Source organism: Phyllobates terribilis, unplaced genomic scaffold (genome assembly GCF_046119375.1).
Source record: "Phyllobates terribilis strain yellow unplaced genomic scaffold, ASM4611937v1 Scaffold_35__1_contigs__length_13245226, whole genome shotgun sequence".
NCBI classification, from domain to species: domain Eukaryota; kingdom Metazoa; phylum Chordata; class Amphibia; order Anura; family Dendrobatidae; genus Phyllobates; species Phyllobates terribilis.
The window spans coordinates 11,044,005-11,068,283 of NW_027362795.1; the positions used below are offsets into that span (position 1 = coordinate 11,044,005).

General features: G+C 45.1%; 1 protein-coding gene across 1 annotated transcript in view; it reads right to left on the reverse strand.

Moving 5' to 3' along the window:
• Positions 1-23,799, reverse strand: part of LOC141182716 (uncharacterized) — a 38,765-nt gene extending 14,966 nt beyond the window's left edge. Inside the window, exons 1-6 of the mRNA XM_073660855.1 lie at positions 23,459-23,799; positions 6,180-6,390; positions 5,871-6,050; positions 5,664-5,787; positions 5,483-5,580; positions 5,194-5,284 (exon numbers count right to left, since the gene is read on the reverse strand). Of these exons, the coding sequence (XP_073516956.1) occupies positions 5,194-5,284; positions 5,483-5,580; positions 5,664-5,787; positions 5,871-6,050; positions 6,180-6,390; positions 23,459-23,799 (1,045 nt within the window). The remainder of the gene's footprint in view (positions 1-5,193; positions 5,285-5,482; positions 5,581-5,663; positions 5,788-5,870; positions 6,051-6,179; positions 6,391-23,458) is intronic.
• Positions 23,800-24,279: the final 480 nt, after the last annotated feature.

Sequence of the window (24,279 nt, forward strand, 5' to 3'; positions counted from 1 at the left end):
CGTATTTCCAAAAATTACTCCTGGGGCTGGGGGCTGTGTCATAGGTGCAGGAAGATTGCATGACAAGGGCCTCCCTTGACAAACATTATCTACGATGGAGTATTGTAGTAGTTGTGATCCTCAATTTAAGTTTTCAGAGGGCCATCAGTCGGTCATCAACAATCAGTGTAAATTTCTATTGAATATGTATCCCCTATCTCACAATGTGACACAACCTGTGAGAAGGGCCTCCAATGACAAATATTAGTTTGGTAGGACTACTGTACATTCCAGATTTGTCCACTGCACAATGTGCATATGGTTTGTGAAAATTAGGCCTATTGGCTAAGTCATGGTTGACGCAGGAAGCCACCATCCCAAGGGCCTCCAATCACAAATAGTAGTTAGGCTGGAGTATGAATACTGTCCTGGTTTGTCCACGGCACAATGTACATAGGATTTGTAAAAATTAGCCCTATTGGCTGTGTCACGGTTGACTCATTATTTTGGCTGTGCCTTTGACAGCTAGCTTGGCTTGTGCCATCAACATCTGAAAATCTGTCAACAAAACCCAAAATGCCAAAAAAGCCTGTTGTTAAGGGACGTGGACGTGGTGTTGTCAGTGGTGCGCGAGAAGCCACTCAGTCTGTGTCAGGTCAGAAGAAGCTTGATGCATCCACAATGTTCCTGGAAAAAGTTCCCGGTCTGGAACGTAAACATGTGTGGAAGCCACAAGAGCGAGAGCAGATTCTGTCTTGGATAGCAGACAAGGCCTCTACGCATTTGTCAAGCAGCACCAAAACTTCCGCGACCACACAGTCTACTGTGGATACACAGAAGGCTGGCCCTTCCAATCCTGAAGCTGGTTCTCCTTCCTCCCACCATTATCAGTCACAGGAGACATATGACCCCAAGCTTGGCCACTCCGAGGATCTGTTTGGTACGTATCCTTTGGTTGGCTCTGGCCTATCACCATGCAGCATTGAAGAGGGACAAGAGGTGGCGGTGTGCGTTGATGCTCAAGTATTTTAGGACCTACAACCAGAAGAAAGCCACTTGGAGGAACGTCATTTACTGTCTCCAGAGGTGGAGGCTGATGATGATGAGACATAGTTGCCATCAGGTCAGCCTACAATATCAACTGGGAAGGAGGATGAGATAGAAGACGAGGTGGTCGATGATGAGTCCACTGATCCGACCTGGACCGTTGGCAGCAACACAGAGGAAGATGGACCAACAAAGGCACCAAGGGGTCGTGGTTTGCCCAGAGTAAAAACTGGGTCAACTGTTCCCAAGAGCACCCCCGCTGTGCGCCAAGTCAGGGCAAGAGGGCGTTCAGCTGCTGTGTGGAATTTTTTTTTCTGAAAGTCCTTCAGAGAAAAACATTGTTGTCTGTAGCATCTGCAATACCAAGTTGAGCAGAGGCCAGGGCAAAGGCAACCTGAGCACAAAGAGTATGAGAAACCACATGGCAGCCAAGCAGCCGAGTAGGTGGGCGGAACACCAAGGTACCAAATCTGCATCTGCGGGTCAAACCAATAATAATAATACTCTTTATTTATATAGCAACAACCTATTCCGCAGCGCTTTACAATTCAGAGGTTCATATTCAACAGTCATAAGTAACATAGCTAAAGATAATATAATAATTAAAGGAAAAATAATGATGACCCTGCTCATAGGAGCTTACGATCTACAATGAGGTGGGGGGTGACACAAAGGACAGGGACTTATTTACAATGATGGTCCAGTCATCTTGAGGGGATGAGGGATAGACAAAGGTTGCATAAGCTGATCACCAGCCAGTATCTGTAGTGCTTTTGGGTTCCGTGGAAACTTATGCCATGTCGTCTGGGCTATGTCCTTCAGAATCTGCTGTTCAAGAAGCAGGCGCTCATACCTCCTGCCCACAAGCTGCGGTTGCTCACACGCAACAAACATCAACCACATCCACTTCCTTGTTCCAGCAAAGTGTCCAATTGTCGTGCCTGAGAGCTTGGAAAGAATGCGTAAATGCCCAGCCACGCACCCACAGGTACAAATACTAAACTCGCACATTGCCAAATTGCTAGCTATGGAGATGTTGGGCTTGTGGGAACACAGTCTTCCATGATCTCTTGGCTGTGGCTGCCCCACGATACAGTGTTCCCAGCCGCCACTATTTTGCCCGATGTGCCGTCCCTGCGTTACACAAGCACGTGTTAAACAATCTGAACCATGCTCTCACCAACACCGTAACCGGGAAGGTCCACCTAATAACAGACACCTGGACAAATTGTCGTGTACAGGGATGATACATTTCTGTCATGCCACACTGGGGGAACCTGGTGGAGGGTGGGACAAAGGCGCAAACTGGAACATCACACATCCCACCCACGCTAAGAATAGCGGTTCCAACTTCTGTCAGGGTCTCCACCTATTCAAATTCCACTTCCTCTCTCCCCTTCTCCTGCTCCTAATCCTCTGCTGAATTATTCTCCCCATCACTGCCAAGCTGGGACCTGTGCAGTAGTGCATCGGCAAAGTGGCAAGACGCTCTGCTGAAGCTGATCTGTTTAGGTCAGAAAGCACACACTGCAACAGAGCTGCGGCAAGCTGTAAAACAACAGACCAATCAGTGGCCTCCGGTCGTCTGCGATAATGGGCGTAACCTGGTGGCGGCTTTAAAGATCGGCAAGCCGGTACACGTGCCATGCATGGCTCACGTGCTGGACATAGTTGTTCAGAAATTTCTGAAAACTTTCCGTGACTTCCTGTACCTACTTGAGAAGGTGAGCCATATTAGCGCCCATTTCCGCCATTCCTCTACTGCTTTTGCAGTGCTGCATAAGCGCTTGAATTTGCCAAGTCACCGACTCATTTGCGGCCTGCCCACGCGGTGGAACTCCACCTATCTTACGTTTGCGAGGATTAGTGAACAGCAGAGGGCAGTAGCTGAATACCAGCTTCAGCATGCCGGTCAGACTGAGAGTCAGCCACCACACATAACATCTGTTGAGTGGGTGTGGATCGCTGACATTTGTGAGGTTGTTGAGAACTTTGAGTACTGCACCAGCCTTGTGAGCAGCGATCAGGCTATTATCAGCGTAACCATCCCGCTACTGTGTCTCTTGAAACAATCACTGCATAATCTCAAAGAGAAAGCTTTAAGTGCCCAGAATGTTGATATGGAGCCAGATTTCCCAATGGGTGATACTACCCAGCCCAGCCAATATTCTGAGGCAACATTGGGTGAAGAGGGGGAGGATGAGGAGGGAGAGGACTTGTTTTTCTGTGCTACCGAGGGGTAATGCTACAGAGGGGACACCCAACCCAAGCTTCATGTCTGCCCAGCCTGGATGGGCTGGAGAGGAGGAGGTGGTGGAGGAGGAGGAAGCGAGTCAGCGTGAGGAGAGGGTGGGTACTGTTTCTACTGTTGGGGACACAGAACATTTGCCTTTTTGCAGCTTGACCCACATGGCACAGTTCATGTATAAGTATCTGTGGCAAGACCCTCGCGTGATACACATTTTATCCAACAGTAATAATAATAATAATAATTTTTATTTATATAGACCAGCACAACAGTAAAGGCTATCTGTGCCTGTAACAATGCCAAGGAGGAATAAGTTGCAGAACATGGTCAAGGGGTACTTAAGTGACCATCCGTGCGTCCTTTCTGACACTTCAGTTCCCTTTAATTATTGGGTGTCTAAGCTAAACACTTGGCCGACCTCTCCTTATATGCCTTGGAGGTGCTGGCCTGCCCGGCTGCTAGTGTGGTGTCTGAGCGTGTTTTCAGTGCCGCTGGGGCAATCATCACTGATAGGCGCACACGCCTCTCCACGGAGAATGCAGACAGACTTACTCTGATTAAATTCAACAAGGACTGGATATCTCCACAGTTTGTAATCCCTCCAGATGAGAGCAAGCCAAACTAAATTCACCAAAAATGCAGATTCATGCTACTGCTGTTAACGTCAACCCCTTCCCATAAGAACCCGTTTCCTTGCTTCGTCAACCATGACTCAGCCCATAGGGCTAATTTTTACAAACTCTATGCAGATTCTGCAGTGGACAAACCAGGACAGTATTCCTACTCCAGCCTAACTACTATTTGTGATTGGAGGCCCTTGGGATGACGGCTTCCTGCGTCAACCATGATTCAGCCCATAGGGCTAATTTTTACAAACCCTATGCAGAATGTGCAGTGGACAAACCAGGACAGTATTCCTACTCCAGCCTAACTACTATTTGTGATTGGTGGCCCTTGGGATGGTGGCTTCCAAAATAGTGGTTAAAATGGCCTGGTGCGTGCTTTGTAGCAGGCGGTAGGAAAAGTTTGGACTACTGCTTTGTGTAGGGCACAAAATGCCTTTTTAAGTGGACTAATATGGACAGAAGGCAGGCTGACACCCCAAAATAGCAGTTAAAATGGGCTGGTGCATGCTTCTTTTGTAGCAGGCAGTAGGAAATGTTTGGACTACTGCTTTGCGTAGGGCACCAAACACCTTTTTAAGTGGACTAATGTGGACTGCAGAAGCCAGGCTCTGACCCCTAAAACAGCAGGGAAAATAGACCGGTGCTAAAAAAAAAAAGGCAGCACAAAATGCTAGTTCTGTGTGTGCTGGAAAAATATTGCTTTGCCTCTGACAAGAGCTGTTTTAAGATGGACACTGAAAGAACACTAGCTAATACACTCCCTACCTAATACACAATCGCTCCCTCCTTGTACTCTGATTTTGTTGTGTGCCTTCAGCTCTGAAAATAGCTATTTTTTGGTGGTATTATGGAGCTAGTGAGCGGCTCCTTTAAACACAAAACTAGTATACACTGCAGGCAGCCCTTAAAAGGGCTTTTGTTTTATCAAGAAGCCTAAACACTCTCCCTAGCAGCTCAGCGATCTTACCATAGGCTATTACAACATAGGCTCCAGATGCAATGTGCACAAAATGGCGGTGGCAGGGCTTAAATAGACCCCATGACGCTGGGCAGCCAGCCAATCACAGTAATGCCACAACCAAGATGTCTGCGGTATTACTGTGATTGGTTAAGAAGCCCAGCATGTTTAGTGGCAGCAGAGAAGGCGCCAAAACTGCAGGACAGGACATCCGAATATAGCGAGGCGAGTACACAAATACTCGCAGAATCATGAGTAACCCGAATACCGTACTATAAGTGTGAAAAGCGAATATTAACAAATACACTCGCTCGTTACAAGTGGTTACTACTCACCTGGGTAGTCATATGTAGGAATCTCCTCCTTACACCACTCATCACCCCATACATATGCCTCTATAGTATTAATATGGGTCAGATCTTCACCCTGAAACAAATATTGTAAAAGTCACAGACAGATGGAGAAGTCCCATCTATGATCAGCTCTAATCCTGCCATCTCCACCGTTCTCATTACACAAGTATAAAACATATAATACTGGTGGATAAAACAAGACTGAACACAAGACCTTCACAGCCATCTACACATCATAGGGGAGATCTCATGACACCTTCTCTCCATCTACCTGATAATCCTGAGGAACATTGGGATCTTCTTGTTTACAGTCATGTTGAAGAAGAGGACGGGGACATCTGTCTGGTGTTGTCCTCTTACTGGATAGATCTGGAGGAAACACATACAGGGACTGAATTAATTCTTTACATACAGATAATTATAGGCCGTGTGTATTTAGTCCTGTCTCTTACCTGGAGATGTGAGGGGCTGGGGAACCTCCATCATGATGTCTTTGTACAAATCTTTGTGTCCTTCTAAATACTCCCACTCCTCCATGGAGAAATAGACAGCGACATCCTGACATCTTATAGGAACCTGACACATACAATGATACAGTCATCCCCCCGATCCCTTCATAGCGCTACTGTATAATGTCCCAGCATTCCCAGCAGTGTCACCTCTCCAGTCAGCAGCTCAATCATCTTGTAGGTGAGTTCTAGGATCTTCTGGTCATTGATGTCCTCATGTATCAGGGGGTGAGATGGAGCCCCGGTGATTGGGCTCTGTGGTCTTCCCCATCCCTCAGACACAGGGGCCTGACAGCGCCCACTAGAGGTCTTCTTCACTATTGTGTAATGCTGGTTATGGAGAGACAAATTATTAAATCTCACTACAGACATTTCCAAGGTCCTCACCTCTCAAGTTCTGTCCATCTGTAACTCCCATAGATAAGAATGAGGTAATGTGACGTCATCAGAATCTCTCACCTCTCCAGTAAGTCGGAAGAGGATCTCTAGGGTGAGGCACAATATCCTCTCCGCCATCTTGTCTCTGTCCATATCCATCTTTGATGGGTCCATAAGGAAATTTCTTTTAAATAGAAGATCTTCACTGAGAGCATCCGATATTGTAGGGACCTGAATGAGAAGATGATTAGCCAACGTAACATCATAAAAATACTGTGTAATTACACAATTACTGGAGATAATAAGGGAAAACATATGAGGAGATATATCATTTTACAGTATTTAGTTTTCTTCTTTACATCTAGTAATAAAACCTATATATTTTAGGCCACAGACAACAAGCAGTTTCTTCCTTGGAGTCTGTAGCTGAACTCGTTTCTCAAAGACTCATCTTCCATAATGCTAATTCTCGTCTCATTTACCGACACTGCAGTCGGCATTAGCAATACTGCAGGAGATATTCATTACACGTGACATGAGAAATAATTACTTCATGAATAGGACGACATCTTCATCTTCTACTATGGCTGTAGAAAGATATTTGGCTAGAGTGCTTCACTGACTACATCTCCACCGGTCGTCTATATGAATGTTTCCCGTCTTCCCCGGACTGTAATCTTCTATCTCGTTAGATCTCATGTCTGATTCACACACAGAAGTTTGAGGCTTTCACACATGGTAAGGTTTTTAATATTATACAGAGTAGGATTATCTCGAATGGGTGCACCTTGCTATGGTGGGATAGATTTCATGCTATTTTTGATCAAAAACAGTGTCGATAAGAACCCTATTTTATTGAAATGCACTTTTGCTTTTTATTTATTTATTTACAGTAGGGTTTATGATAATTTTTCTTTATAGTTTTTTTCTGATTTATGGCCATAGTAAACATGCGTCTATGTGCTGCATGGATACCAATTTAAACCAAGCTCAAAATCTGTGTTTTTTCACGGGCACCATAGTGGCCGTATGGGCCGACGCTATGGATGATACACCCCCTAACTATCCAACTATCATTTGGTAAAAATCTCATAGGTCCTGGATTCATTAGTACCTGCACCAAGAATGGGGCTAAGTGAGTATTTATTAAAGGGAATCCACTTCAACGACTACCCCACGGCTGATTAAAGGGAATCTGTCACTCGCTGGGACTTATCTAACCTCTAATATGGGCATATAGGTGATATAAATGTGAATCTATACTTACCTGTATGCCTCATATTAGAGGTCTGTTTGCTGTGAAAAGGCTTTTTATTCAGTGAAGATTCCGATGCTTGCGGGCCGGGAAGAAATGCCCTGTGACGTGTAGTCACCATGTCCAGGTCCCGCGCACTTCACTTCTTACGGAAGGCACAGTGGTACTGTGTACTAGGCAATCATAGTGCTGCAGGGATCTTGTGCACAGGCACTGGCGAGTCATGGTGACTTCCCGGCGCCTGGGCACAAGATCCCTTCAGTACTATAACTGCTTAGTACACAGTACAAGTTCGTCACTACCGTAAAAAGCGCGCAGTCGTGGGATCTGGACATGGTGACTGCACGTCACAGGGTACTGTGACGTGCAGGGGAGGTGGGAAATATTTTAATTAACACAGTAGGCGGGGATTTCTTCTCGTCCCCCGGCCAGCAAGCATTGGAATCTTCACTGAATAATAAAAAGCCATTTCACAGCAAAAGAAACTCTAATATGAGGCATAGATGTATAGATTCACATTGCTATGACCTGTATGCCCATAGTAGAAGTCAGATAAGTCCCAGGGGGTGACAGATTCCCTTTAATCAGCCGTGAGGTAGTCATAAAACCAGATACATATCAAGGTATTGTAAGGTGGCTAATGGTCTCGTAGTCGATGGGAGGCATGTGTCACAGAGATGGCTGGTCTCTGTGATGTAACCCGGAGTGTTTCTCTAGGGCACATAAGCACTAAGAGGATTGTTCGGTGCACCTGGGAGCCGAGTTACAGGTAGCTAGGAGAGAATGGGCGGGTCCAGCTACCCACATACCTCACCTCTGGGTGTGGTTAACAGCCTATAAAATGGAGGCTGTTGTTTGGCACATGGTCTGTGTGTTTGGAGGGAGAAGGCCTCCTGTGTATGTTTGTCTTCAGACCAAGCCAGGACACTGGACACTACCCCAGCTTGTGTGGCACACAGGCCTGGCTGAGCAGAAACATGCTAAGTGTTATGCACACGCCCGGACTGACTGGCGTGTGCGGGTGTTGTGGTTCCACTGGACCATGGACCGGAGAGTGCCTGGAGGGGCGTGACTAAGTATCTGGCCGATCCGACCAAGGTGGCACGACGGCATACGACGCCAGTGCACCAGGGAGAAACCGGGCAGAGGGACCAGGTGCTACTCCAGGTCAAACTCCGGACACGGGGGTTGACCCACACTAGGATTACTGGAACAGGCAGGTTAGGCTGGCACAGACTGGTGGATGTAAGCAAACACGGCAGGTATGCAGATGGGTGGATACAGGCGAGTATGCAGGCAGGGAGGTACTGGCCGAAAGGACGGGCTGGAGCACAGAGAGGTTAAGACCCAGTACAGACTGGGTCACAGAACCGCAGATGCGGTAGACAACCACAGCAGAGAGGGAACGCCCGAAGCGGTGGGCAAGAACAGAGCAGGACGGGGCTGCAGGAGCAGCGAGCACAAGCAGGGCAGGACAGGACTGCCGGAGTAGCGGGCAGAAGCAGGGCAGGGCGGAAACCGCGGAAGCAGTAACCAAGATAAGAGCAGAGCAGAAACCGCAGGAGCGGCAAGCAAGGCAAGAGCAGAGTGAAAACCGCAAGAGCGGCAAGCTAAGCAGGAGGAGAGCGGACACCGCAGAGCGGTAAACAAGGCAGGAGCAGAGCAGAAACCGCAAGAGCGGCAAGCTAAGCAGGAGCAGAGCGGACACCGCAGAGCGGTAAACAAGGCAGGAGCAGAGCAGAAACCGCAAGAGCGGCAAGCTAAGCAGGAGCAGAGCGGACACCACAGAGCAGTAAACAAGGCAGGAGCAGAGCAGAAACCGCAAGAGCGGCAAGCTAATCAGGAGCAGAGCGGACACCGCAGAGCGGTAAACAAGGCAGGAGCAGAGCAGAAACCGCAAGAGCGGCAAGCTAAGCAGGAGCAGAGTGGACACCGCAGAGCGGTAAACAAGGCAGGAGCAGAGCAGAAACCGCAAGAGCGGCAAGCTAAGCAGGAGCAGAGCGGACACCGCAGAGCGGTAAACAAGGCAGGAGCAGAGCAGAAACCGCAAGAGCGGCAAGCTAAGCAGGAGCAGAGCGGACACCGCAGAGCGGTAAACAAGGCAAGGGGATAGGACTCTGTTCACAAAGAACAGACGGAGAAGGAAAGGCAGAACCAGAAGCACGCACAGTACTTACATAGAAGTAGCGAGCGTACACTAAATTCACAACAGAGGTACAGAGACGACGAGAAGGAATTTAGGAGCGGGTTCAGACTCTGCAGAAAGACGCAAAAAACAGACATAGAGGGAAAAGGGAGACAAGGTTAAAGTAGAAACGAGGCACAGACAACAGGGAACAGAGGAACGGGAACAGAGACAGCAAGGCAGGAACACAAACAGGACTCTGTTCAGACGGGAACAGATACCGCAAGGCAGGAACACAAACAGGACTCTGTTCAGACGGGAACAGATACCGCAAGGCAGGAACACAAACAGGACTCTGTTCAGACGGGAACAGATACCGCAAGGCAGGGACACAAACAGGACTCTGTTCAGACGGGAACAGATACCGCAAGGCAGAGACACAAACAGGACTCTCTTCAGAAGGGAACAGATACCGCAAGGCACAGACAGGCAGATCTAGGAATACGGCCCCTAGAAGGCGAAAGAACAGGCAAGAGGTGTGTTCACAAGAACAGACCACAGTTCAGACACAGAACTGGAAAACAGGATAGGACCTGGCATGTCAGAGACAAAAAGCCAACTGACAAGAAACAATGCTCAGGCGCCATCTTGAGGAAGAAGGTGGTATAAATACCCAAAGATGGACAGCAATAGGCTGAAGGTGCAACAGGGGCGTGTCCGCAGCAGGTACAAGAAACAGGAAGTTCAGCGGGCGTCGCCCTATGCAGCCAAAGTGGAGCAGAGCAGAGCACAAGGAAAGAAGCCAGACCAGGAAGCTGGGCGGGAGATGAAGTTTGCGATCTTGCATGATGAGAGATGGAACACCATGCAAGAACGCCGCCAGGTATGCTACACTAAGGACATTTACTTTGTTTGCCTGATCTAAAGGCTATTTGCTTTTCTGTTTGGCTTCTGGGTTTATGAAGCAATAAACCCACATGAACTTTTAAAGGAACATGCCTCATATTTTCCTCCCGTCGCATCCAAGTGAGTAAAACCCCTACTATATGTATAAAGAAAAGGGTATGGTACTCAGAGAATGTTTCAATAATCCACCTCAACGCATTTCCCCCAACAGGTTCATCAGGAGGCTTGATACTGGGATGATAATTCATGATGTTCAGCATAGTGTGCCTAATAGCCAGGTGTCCATGTTTAAATAGCCCAATTCATCCAAAACCCCTCCCAGACTAGGAGGCCCATTCCCATTCCTAGAGGTGAATTGTCACAGGATATACAGAATGGAGTCTGTCTACAATAATGTACTGCACCTATGCTACTTCTCATGAGCTAGAGGTATGATAATGTCCATCCCCTAGTGTGCATGTTGGGAAGTGACGTGCTTTACACTGAAATGCCAGATAAACTGATTGCGGCCAAGCCACTCATACCTGTGACTGCGCATGGTCGTAGTTATAATTCCACACCAGCGTGCATCTAGGATCATTGTCCGCGATTGCGCATGCCCAGATGTCTGCACTCCACACCGGAGCACATATGATATTGGATTGCATTCCACCAACAGAAAAATCCTATCTCTGAGATCAGCGTCATGGGAGACTAAAAACAAGTATTGCACATCCTCCCATCATGCAATAGGCATGTAGATCTACTTTATCACTACAGAAAATATGGGATGGTGGCCCACAGTAAATTCCTAAATGGTCATATTTGACCCCTATTGCATAATTAGACATACACAAGGAACACCACACTTGTTAGTTACTTAATAGTATAAGTGGGATATAACTGATAAGAAATAATTCTGATATAGAAGCTCAGATCTCTTGATGAAGTAAAACAATATGTGAACCATATTCACAGGGAACTGAGTAGCAATGGGTAGAGTATAAAATCCAAAAAATGTAATCCAGAATGAGTCTGTATTCATACAAAACAGGCATAGGAAATTTGCTCATTGAGTCCCTTAGGGGCTCGTGAATCCAGTCTGGAAATCCACTCACTTTCCTTTTTGAGGATACATCTATTGAGATCACCTCCTCTCACATTGGGTTTAACCATCTCAATGATGCAAAAGGAGATGTCTCTTGTTTCACCTCAATGTGCACTGTTCATGTGTCTCACTAATGGAGTGTCCCGACCATGGCGTATTTCGCCCAAATGCCCCCCACCCTCCTCCTATACTCCCTCTTGGTCGTGCATACATAATCTAGGGGACAGGTGCATGTGGCCATATATAAAAGTCCTGAGGTTTTACAGTTGGAATAATCTCTCTGGAAAAAGATTTTACCTGTAGAGGAACTCGAGAAATATTTACATGGTCTCATCCAATTACATATACAACTTTCTCGATGTTCTTCTATCCAGCCAAGTCCACTTGGGTGCAGGTTTTTATAGAAAATATGCACTAAACAGTCCCTAATTGACCAACCCTTTCTGAAACTTATTGTGGGAGTAGATCCCACAGCACCCTCAGGTCCAGGTCGGCCAGGGTTTTCTGAGGATATTAAAGATATGGTCACTCTGATTCTTTTAAGTTCCTATTACTCGTGTTATCCCATCTTTTTCTTGGTCTCTTGGTTAGGTATGGAGGAGTGTCTGTCTATCCTGTTTTTCTGAAAACAATCGTGCGGAATCCAAAATGTACTGTGGGTACCTTTTTTCATGAATCTGGTGTTCATGTCTATTGCCTGTATATTAAAATCTGTGACATTAGAGCAGTCTCTTCTCAACCGTAAAAATTGGCCCTTGGATATTGCTTTTTTTTAAGGAGGATGGGGTGGTGACTATACCACTTCAATAGTTTATTAGTGCTTGTAGGTTTATGATAGATGAGTGTACCTATGGTCTTATCCCGTACTTTCTTGATTGGTACATTCAGGAAAGGCAACTGGTAATAGTTGAATTCTGATATAACTCTAAGGCCCACTCTATTGACGTTGAGTTCCCTAACAAATTCAATAAACTTTTCACTCGTCCCTGACCAGATTAGAAAAATTTTGTGAATATATCTATACCATACCCCAATATATGGATGCCACCACTTATGATCATCCCTGAATATTGTGGTTTCCTCCCACCAGCACAGGAATAGGTTAGCATACGAGGGGGCACAGGGGCTCCCCATCGCAGTACCCCTGAGCTGGTGGAAGTACTTCCTGTCAAAAAGAAAGAAGTTATGAGTAAGAGTGAATTTTAGAAGATCCTCCATGAAGTCATAATGTCTGCTACACTCTATTGATCTCGATTTCAAGAAACGTCTTGCTCCTCTGATACCATCATCATGCGGTATATTACTGTACAAAGCCTCGATATCTAGTAAGGCCAGCTCCCGTAAATGCATGTATACATGCTCGAGAGTATACATGTAGGGGAGCAGGCAAAGGGAAAACCAACTCCAGAGGGATTATTCCAACTGTAAAACCTCAGGTGGTACTGTGGGAACATTACACTGTGGGGGGCATCATACACACTGCATAAGGGGCATAATGGGGGCATTACACTGTGTGGGGCACCATACATACTGCATAAGGGGCATAATGGGGGCATTACACTGTGTGTGTGCATCATTCATACTGTATAAGTAGCATAATGGGGGCATTACACTGTGTGGGGGGCATCATACATCCTGCATAAGGGGTATAATGGGGGCATTACACTGTGGGGGGCAACATACATCCTGCATAAGGGGTATAATGGGGGCATTACACTGTGGGGCCAGTAAAGGGGTCCTGTACTTTGAGAACAATATGTTTCCTCCCTTCCTGTCTCCATAGTTGGGTCGTATGTATCTATTACAGGAAACAGAACAAAAACCTTATGATTCTTATAAAGGGGCAACACAAGACCCCAAAAGAGTCTCTGTGCTGAAGGGGTTAATGCCCCCTGCACCCAATAATGGGGAATCTCCACATACCTCCACCTGCAGAGCCGCCACCACATATATGGCTGCTCTGTGTGCACAGGAGCTGTGATGAGGTCACAGGAGGGGAGGAGTCAGGGGTCACATGATCAGGGGCCTCAGTGGATGCAGGACTCTGCTGTTCTGGTTGTCATGGTGCTGGATGAGCTGAAGTTTGTGTGGGGTCAGGAGGGGTTTACAGTGTGGATGTAGCAGAGCCGTGTGTGTACGAGGTGTACGGAGCAGAGCCGCCTTTGTACGAGGTGTACGGAGCGGAGCCGTGTGTGTACGAGGTGTACGGAGCAGAGCCGCGTGTGTACGAGGTGTACGGAGCAGAGCCGCGTGTGTACGAGGTGTACGGAGCAGAGCCGCGTGTGTACGAGGTGTACGGAGCAGAGCCGCGCGTGTACGAGGTGTACGGAGCGGAGCCGCGTGTGTACGAGGTGTACGGAGCAGAGCCGCGTGTGTACGAGGTGTACGGAGCTGAGCCGCGTGTGTACGAGGTGTACGGAGCAGAGCCGCGTGTGTACGAGGTGTACGGAGCGGAGCCGCGTGTGTACGAGGTGTACGGAGCAGAGCCGCGCGTGTAGGAGGTGTACGGAGCAGAGCCGCGCGTGTACGAGGTGTACGGAGCGGAGCCGCGCGTGTACGAGGTGCACGGAGCGGAGCCGCGCGTGTACGAGGTGTACGGAGCGGAGCCGCGCGTGTACGAGGTGTACGGAGCGGAGCCGCGCGTGTACGAGGTGTACGGAGCGGAGCCGCGCGTGTACGAGGTGTACGGAGCGGAGCCGCGCGTGTACGAGGTGTACGGAGCGGAGCCACGCGTGTACGAGGTGTACGGAGCGGAGCCGCGCGTGTACGAGGTGTACGGAGCAGAGCCGCATGTGTACGAGGTGTACGGAGCGGAGTCGCGTGTGTACGAGGTGTACGGAGCAGAGCCGCGCGTATACAAGTTGTATGGAGCAGAGCCGTGTGTACGGAGCGGAGCCGCATGTGTACGAGGTGTACGGAGCGGAGCCGCGTGTGTACGAGATGTACGGAGCGGAGTCGCATGTGTACGAGGTGTACGGAGCGGAGCCACGTGTGTACGAGGTGTACGGAGCGGAGCCACGTGTGTACGAGGTGTACGGAGCGGAGCCATGTGTACGAGGTGTATGGAGCGGAGCCGCATGTGTACGAGGTGTACGGAGCGGAGGCGCGTGTGTACGAGGTGTACGGAGCGGAGTCGCGTGTGTACGAGGTGTACGAGGTGTAGGGAACGGAGGCACGTGTGTGTACGAGGTGTGCGGAGCGGAGGCGCATGTGTACGAGGTGTGAGGAGCCATGTGTTTGAGGTGTACGGAATGGAGGCGCGTTTGTATGAGGTGTGCGACGGCGCATGTGTATGAGGTGTGAGGAGCCATGTGTTTGAGGTGTATGGAGCGGAGCCGTGTGTATGAAGTGTGAGGAGCCATGTGTTTGAGGTGTATGGAGCGGAGGCGTGTGTGTACGAGGTGTACGGAGCGGAGGCGCGCATGTACGAGGTGTGAGGAGCCATGTGTTTGAGGTGTATGGAGCGGAGCCGTGTGTACGAGGTGTACGGAGCGGAGGCCTGTGTGTACGGAGCGGAGGTGCGCATGTACGAGGTGTGCGGAGCCATGTGTTTGAGGTGTATGGAGCGGAGCCGTGTGTACGAGGTGTGAAGAGCCATGTGTTTGAGGTGTACAGAGTGGAGGCGTGTGTGTACGAGGTGTACGGAGCGGAGGCGCACGTGTACGAGGTGTACGGAGTGGAGGCGCGCTTGTACGAGGTGTGCGGAGCGGAGGCGCGCATGTACGAGGTGTGCGGAGCCATGTGTTTGAGGTGTATGGAGCGGAGCCGTGTGTACGGAGCGGAGCCGCGTGTGTACGATGTGTGAGGAGCTGCCCACTTACTAAAGACTATGATACTTTTCCATCACTGTTACAAATATAAGGCTTACATTGGAGTAAGAGTACAGTGAGGATAGGAAGGAAAGCAATATTGAATTGTGTGGATAAAACAAAAGCTTGTTTAAGGTTTATTCAAAAGTGGTTACAAAATAAGGAAAAAAATAGTTGATAGCACAGAAAGAAGTATCAGGTTATAAGAGAGAAAACAACATTCATAAGTTCTTAAGTATACAGCATGAGATGGTCCGTGGTGGAGATTCTCAAGGTATGAGACAGCTGCCCATTCATGTCTGCCTCTGCTTATATACCATCTCGCCTCACAGACATACATTGGAGTTAGGAGATTATTTTTACAGTTTCATAACCCAATATGGCGGCTTTCTGGTATATTAGTAACTTTTACCATGTTAGAACAAAACTAGTAACTCATGGAATATGCCTTTTGGCTACGTGCACAATTACTTTATGTTGGTATATTTTAAACATATGGCTAGTGACCTTTAAGGATCATTAGTTATCTCCAAATAACCCATATTGACAAGAGTCCTATAGGTTTGACATACAGAACAGGTGTCTCTGCCAAGATCTTCAAAATAACCCCTCAGTCTCGCTCTAAAAATGTTTAAAACTGAATATGGTTCGAACCAGAGCTTCAAAGTTTCTTATTATGTATTTATTTTATCATTAGAGATTAATATTTTACAGTCCCCCCTGATTATGATATAAGAAATATCATAATCAATCCTAAACTCATTCTCTCACCATTCGTATCACATTCATTCTTTATTCTGAAAACCTTGTATCAACTCCTGTATTGAACGTCATCTGAGTTCCCAAAAACTTCTAAATTAAAAATAAAGACCATCTTCCTTTTTTATTTCTGTCTTTATCTTTTAATATATTTTCTTAATTTTACACATAAAAATCTGATAAAAAATGCACAGCAAGATCAAAATAAATATGATTATGTTTGGATTTGTTAATACACTTCCTGCAGCCATTTTTGCTGAAGACTGTGACCAACTAGTTACTGATCTTCCTAGATTTTTCCACCAAGATGAGCCTGACATACTTGTCCATTCATGTTCAATATCATTTAAATGGCCTTGTTCATGTCGGAATACAATTTCAGCTTCTTTTAGTTGTTTTGTTAACAAATTTAACAAACCTTTGTCTTTATCTCATATGTCCACATATCCCAAGGGAAATTATATACACTGCTCAAAAAAATAAAGGGAACACTCAAATAACACATCCTAGATCTGAATGAATGAAATATTCTCATTGAATACTTTGTTCTGTACAAAGTTGAAGGTGCTGGCAACAAAATTAGACAAAAATCATCAATGGAAATCAAATTTATTAACCAATGGAGGCCTGGATTTGGAGTCACCCCCAAAATTAAAGTAGTAAAACACACTACAGGCTGATCCAACTTTGATGTAACGACCTTAAAACAAGTCAAAATGAGGCTCAGTATTCTGTGTGGCCTCCACGTGCATGTATGACCTCTCTACAACACGTGGGCATGCTCCTGATGAGGTTGCGGATGGTCTCCTGTGGGATCTCCTCCCAGATCTGGACTAAAGCATCCGCCAACTCCTGGACAGTCTGTGGTGCAACGTGACATTGGTGAATGGAGAGAGACATGATGTCCCAGATGTGCTCAATTGGATTCAGGTGTGGGGAACGGGCGGGCCAGTCCATAGCTTCAATGCCTTCATCTTGCAGGAACTGCTGAAACACTCCAGCCACATGAGGTCTGGCATTGTCCTGCATTAGGAGGAACCCAGGGCCAACCGCACCAGCATATGGTCTCACAAGGGGTCTGAGGATCTCATCTCGGTACCTAATGGCAGTCAGGCTACCTCTGGCGAGCACATGGAGGGCTGTAAGTCCCTCCAAAGAAATGCCATCCCACAGCATTACTGACCCACTGCCAAACCGGTCATGCTGAAGGATGTTGCAAGCAGCAGATCACTCTCTACAGCGTCTCCAGACTCTGTCACGTCTGTCACATGTGCTCAGTGTGAACCTGCTTTCATCTGTGAAGAGCACAGGGCGCCAGTTGATACTTTGCCAATCCTGGTGTTGTGTTCTGTGGCAAATGCCAAGCGTCCTGCACGGTGTTAGGCTGTGAGTGCAACACCCATCTGTGGACATCGGGCCCTCATACCACCCTCATGGAGTCGGTTTCTAACCGTTTTTGCAGACACATGCACATTTGTGGCCTGCTGGAGGTCATTTTGCAGGGTTCTGGCAGTGCTCCTCCTGTTCCTCCTTGCACAAAGGCGGAGGTAGCAGTCCTGCTGCTGGGTTGTTGCCCTCCTACGGCCCCTTCCACATCTCCTGGTGTACAGGCCTGTCTCCTGGTAGCGCCTCCAGCCTCTGGACACTACGCTGACAGGCAGAGCAAACCTTCTTGCCACAGCTCGCATTGATGTGCCATCCTGGATGAGCTGCACTACCTGAGCAACTTCTGTGGATTGTAGAGTCCAACTCGTGCTATCACGAGTGTGAAAGCACAACCAACATTCAAAAATGACCAAAACATCAGCCAGAAAGCATTGGTACTGAGATGTGGTCTGTGGTCCCCACCTGCAGAACCACTCCTTTATTGAGGGTGTCTTGATAATTGCCCATAATTTCCATCTATTGTCTATTCCATTTGCACAACAGCATGTGAAATTGATTATCAATCTGTGTTGCTTCCTAAGTGGACAGTTTGATTTCACAGAAGTTTGATTTACTTGGAGTTATATTCTGTTGTTTAAGTGTTCCCTTTATTTTTAAAGCAGTGTATTTGTGACAAACTGAACTGTATAGGAAGGATTTTCAGATTTCTTGTCCCTATTGACGTAATATTAATACTTCCTTCTTGGAGATAGGTTTATATTGTGCGGAGGGAAGTGTGAAAACTATGGTCAGATTTTCAGCATGTACACAAGATGAGAAGAATACAGAAACAACTTCTTTTTTGGACATAACTTGGAAACAAATTTTGTTTGAGCTTATTGGGGTCACCAAATCATGTATCGTGTGCACATTCTCAACTCTGGCATGACATGAGGTATGATTATGGAAACACAAGTTATAAATGACTTTATCCTGTCCAGGTAGACACATTACCTTAGAAACAAAATGTAAGTATGAAGAAATGTCTAATTGTCCAGTGTTGGTACCATCAAATGCAAAATCTGTGTACTGTAATAGATAATATAGTAATTGTGTATTACTAACAGGAATGCCCAGAACAGTAATAGGAACCATGGTTTCTTCTCTTCCCGATATTGGGATTAGTGTTCCTATACAAATGTTCTGTTCACATCCTAACCACTTATTTACCCACAAATCTGTGTGATTTAACGCAAAATTATATTCTGTAGGCAAATTTCACATTATTCCTAAAGGTGTAATTCTACTTTGCAATGCCTGTGCAATCATTTTCAGATTGGTGGAGTATTCAATCTGAATTTCTAGACATGCTCCGGTCACTTGGGATTCCTGTTCACTTTCTATTAGAGCTAAAGTAGCATCTTGTAGATGTGACACTGAAGATCCCAACACAGCAGCAGTGTTCAAAACCATCTTCTCAAGGAGTTGATGCAAACTTTTCAAATTTTTTACTCCTTTGCCTCCAATATACCCAATATTTTCTAAATCTGATTTAAGTGTATGTATGTCGGATGTCCATAGTGTTAATTAAACTTCCCACTGTTCCTAATCCCCCCAAAATACCTTCTAATATCCCCCTCTTACTTCTAACCTGTGTTGACGCTCTTCTCCCAAACCATTGTTCTGTTCCCATTTCCATGTTGATGAGATGTGATTGACATTGGGGATATCTGGATGAGATTTTCCAACTAGACATGTTAAAAGTCCAGACCATAGTCATCAACACTCCATCCCTTAATAGAGGTTTAGATTGGAATTGATTGATTTGGAAAGGAGTAGATGGTTGAAACCTTGTCTGTGTACATACATTATCTACTGCTGACCAAACATTTACATCTTTACATTGTTTGTAATTATTTTTACTTAAAACACAACATTGGTAAAGTCCCGAATCCTTAGGAGATGGATTATCTAGAGAAAAATCAAAATTCTTATGCAACCATCTCACATTCCCGTATTGACTTCTAAGTATAACATTTGTTGGACCATTTGAAAAACTTCCCAAAAATATTTTGTTTCTGGTCCATGTTAACAAAGACTCGGGAGGTAACTCTAACCTTGTGTTGCATTTCAATAAAAGAGACGACATATTTTCTTGACTATGTTCTGCTTGTGGTGCAACCCTTACTTCTGGAGCCATAGTATTTGTTACTGTAAAAACTACAGATACTTGTACTGATTCTCTGGTTAGCTGGAAGTTCCATGTTTTTACCCAATCTTCATCTCCTTCTGTAATAGAAAGTAATGAAGGATAAAAAAATTTCCCCAAAAGTTGTGTCTTTAACATAATCTCTGTTTCGGATGTTCTAACTTTCCCTTTTGCGAGCATATCATTAGGAATATCACCCGACCACACAGCTTTCTCTTCACCTCTTATCTCTATATTCCAGTATAACACATCTGTAGGATTACATTCCCATATGCCTGTCATGTCATGTGATACATAATGTATCTAATAATGTATCTAATCTCCTTGTAATTGTGTAAATTTAGACTTAGATCCTATGGCAGCATGTAATATTAAGTGTCGTGTATGAAGTGTAGCTCAATTCAGCATTTTACACCATAACCCATGCAAATGTTCCCAGTAATATCTACTGAATCGTCTGGCTTATCTTAATCTATTAGATTTTGTATACTTGATCCTCTTGGTTTCCGTGAATGTAAAGTTCCTTTGATATGTCCATTCACTTCACTAGTATTTGTTCCATGATATAAAATGTCTTCTGTGTAGATCAGAATTGAAATAGTACAAAGTAGCAGAAATGTGGTTCCCATCAGATAGTAGCTTTTCCTGGGAAACTTTTTCTTTTCTTGAAGGATTGGTGTTGAATCCCTTCCATCAAGGACATGGTATTCCGTATTCCAGCTCTTATTGGAATCCATTTCTTCCTAAAAGAAATGCAGTATCATTATTTTGCAATATACAATTTGCATTGATCAACGTGTACCCACAATTTTTGTTGTCTGCAGATATTTTTAACCATGTTGGATGCTGGTTGCACTAGGATCATAACTTGTCCCATGGTGTCGATTATTTCAAAGGGACCCTCCCAGTTACTTTCCCAAGGTCCACTCTTCCTGAAAGATTTAATCATGACTAGAGCCCCTTTTTTGAATTTGGATTCATATGGTGGCTCCATCCTCGGCATTCATGCGGAAGAAAGGTTTTCAAGTTTTCCTGCAACAATTGCAACCATTTGGACCTTGGAACAGCATCTTTTTGAGGTGTGGACAAAAATGGTTCATGTGGGAAAATCAATGGCATTTTTCTTCCTGTCATTAGTTCAAAATGAGTAAATGGAGTTGTGGAGGAAGTTGTTCCTCTAACACTCAACAGTACAAAAGGCATCCAGCCAAGCATTACCTTTGTCCAATAACATTTTGGCAATTCTGGATTTTATTGTCCTATTCATCCTTTCCACAATACCAGCAGACTGTGGATGGTAAGGTACATGAAACTATTGTACCCCTAGAATAGTACAAACTGCTCGCATGATTTTTCCTATGAAGTGACTTCCTCGATCAGAGGTAATCATTCTTGGGATCCCCCAAGTACAAAAGACACGATTAACTAATGCTCTAGCTATAGACAAAGCATCATGTTTCTTGACAGGTAAAATTTCAACCCATTTAGAAAAAACATCTACTACAACCAATGCATACCTGAGACCATTTTTACCTGATGGTAATGAACCAATATAGTCTATTTGTAACGTAGACCATGGACCATCTGCAGGTGCGGTTTGCAGTAGTGGCGATTTCTGTCCTTTTTGTCTTGGATTAATTTGGGCACAAATGAGGCATGATTGAACAATATTTCATACAGTCTCTTCCATCTTTTCCCAGTAAAATCTCTCTGAGAATCCCTAACAATTTCTGTTGGCCCAAATGACCCAAGCTGTCATGATTATATCTCGTGAACTCATCCTGTAGATGTTTTGGTACAACAGGACGCAAGTCCCCATTTAGGTCATGACACAAAACCCGGGACGCAACAAGAGTTGTATCTTTTTCTTGTTCTTCCGCAAAAGAAGGGATATGCGTGTCTGTTCTTTGAACTGCTGAAACCTCGAGAGGTTCAGGTTCAAACACTTCTTCTCCTGTCAGGGCTGCCTCTTTGGCTAACGTATCTGCAGTTGCATTTCCAACAGATCATCATCATCAGACTTTTTATGGGCAGGAACTTTGACAATTGCAAAACCGTTAGGGGTTTTTGAAGCTATCTCAAAAATTGTTTTCAGTGTGTCACTATGTACAAGAGTCTTGTTAGAAGAATCTACAGCCTCTTTTTTCCAAAACTGACAGGTAATCTGTAAATGATCTCACAACATAGGAGCTATCACTGTAGATTACAATGGGACACTACTCGTCAGCCTCATTCAGCTGTAGCACCATTTTTACTGCTTCTAGCTCTACCCTCTGAGCTGAAAATGACTCAGTAACTTTTGTTTTACCACCTGTCTTCTTGTGGGATAAAAAATGGCATATCCTGTATAATAGTGCCCATCTGAATAGAATCTGGAACCATCTACAAAGACTGCTTCATCTCTTACCTCGGCCTACCGTCTGAAAAGTGATAGAATCGGATCCTGAAAAGAATGGAGACAATCATGAGTTTGCCCTTCATATTGCATCAACTGAGGAAGAACATATTTGGCCTTATAATCTACCTCAATTTGATTGGAAGACAATGACAGTAACCTATGGGCAAATCTCTGATGTGGGATACCTGGGATATTTTTCTCAAAGAGAAGCTTTAGTGTAGAATGAGGAGTTTGCAGAATGATTTGGTTGAAACCAACAATGTGTTCAGTTGCTTTGACTGCAAAGTAGACACCTACCAAGTGTCTTGCACAAATTTCAAAACCTCGTTCTACAGATGAGAGAAGCTTAGAAAAATAGCCCAAAATTCTCCACTCTTCTGCCTGCAATTGTAACAGAACAGCAGGCACCGCTGTCTCTGATGTGTGAACTTGTAGAGCAAATGGAGCTGAAGGATCTACTGTGGACAAAGCAGGTGCATTCTGTAAATTCATTTTCAATTGTTCAAATGAGGTTTGTTGTTCAACATCCCAATGACCAAAGTAATCATTATTTTCACCTTTCAAAAGTTCGTACAAAAGGCCTGGCCTTATCAGCAAAATCCTCAATGAAATCCCTAGAATAGTTTACAAGACCCAAAAAGTGTCGCAATGCCTTGTGTGTGGTTGGGATTGGGAGAGAAGCGATTGCCTCTATTCTTTCCTGCAATGGCTGTCTTTCTCCTGGACTCAACAACACTCCCAGAAACCTGACCTCGGTCTGCATCAATTTGACCTTTTTAGTGTTAAATTTCAACCCTGCATCATACAACAGTTCAAACAATTCTGTCAAAAGAGAAACATGTGACTCCTTATCCTAAGTAGACAACAGAATATCATCCACATATTGCTGTATGCAATCAGGCCTAGAAAATCTGGATAATACCTTTACCAACGCCTGATGAAAAACACTAGGTGACAAATGTGCTCCTTGAGGTAACCTGCAAAACAGATATTGTTCATCCAAGAAAGTAAATGCAAACTTGTACTGACAGCTCTTTTAAAGAGGTATACTGAAAAAAACATTACTGATGTGTAGTACAGAGAAATATTTTGTCTTTGCATTTAGCCTTGCCATCATGTCATGAGTATCTGCAACAATGGGAGCAACATTGGGAGTATGTTTATTAAACATCCCCAAATCCAATATCATTCGATATCTACCATCAGATTTCAATACACACCAGAAAGGATTGCTACTTACAGAGTTAGCCTTAGGTATGACACCTTGAGCTAGCAATTCCTGTATTATCTTATACATAGAACCAATTGAATCTGGAGGCAATTTATACTGACGCTGTGGAGGAGGATCACGTCCTTTTACATTCACAACAAAATCCTTCATTGTACCCACCTCATTCCTGAACTGAGCCCAAAGAGAAGGAAAACATTGTACAATTTCAGTCAGTACCTCATCACCACCAGTTTCAGGCCACAAATGATCTGATGACACAAAACATCATTCAAGCAAATACTTCCAACATGGCTATATTCACTAGGGTCAATGACTACAGGTTTACGTCCATTAGAATCTTTCCAGATCACTTGATTCCCTAGATCAATTACCCATCCAAATTTCTGCATAAAATCTGTGCCAAGTATATTCTCAGAATCATGACAATACCAAATGTCAATTTCTGTTTTAAAAGAACCTGGTATTTCCAACATAACATTGGGAACGAGCTTTGCTTTTGTTTTTCCTTTTCCGCTGAATCCGATAACATTACAACTTGGAGATTCTGATTTTACCATCAAATCAAGGTTAGTAACACTTAATTGTGCCCCTGTATCAATGAGAAACACAGCACTTTGTTCTGCCAAAATCACCCTGAGAAACGGTCTTCCACAGTCATCCAATGTAACTCGAGTCACAAATTCCAATGGATTGGGTGTGGGAGCATTCTTTGCTAGTCAGAAAGATGGAGGAGATGGAAGCAGACCAGTGTCTCTTTTACAAGCACTGTCCCAGGAATTTGACTTCTTCACTGTCATCTCTCTGCTCTGTCTGATTAATGGAGCTTATTGTGACTGTGTTTGAGTATTGTCAGTGTGAGGGGATGTGGGAGAATTGAATGGATGGGCAGAAGGTTTGATGGATGATTCTGGTATGAGTCCATTTTTCCTTCCAAGCTTACCTTTTCTCAATGTACCTGCCTCTGATTCTGCTCTCAAAAATTTTCTGCATTGCCACTTTAAGTGTCCAGGTATACCACAAAAATAACAATGAATATT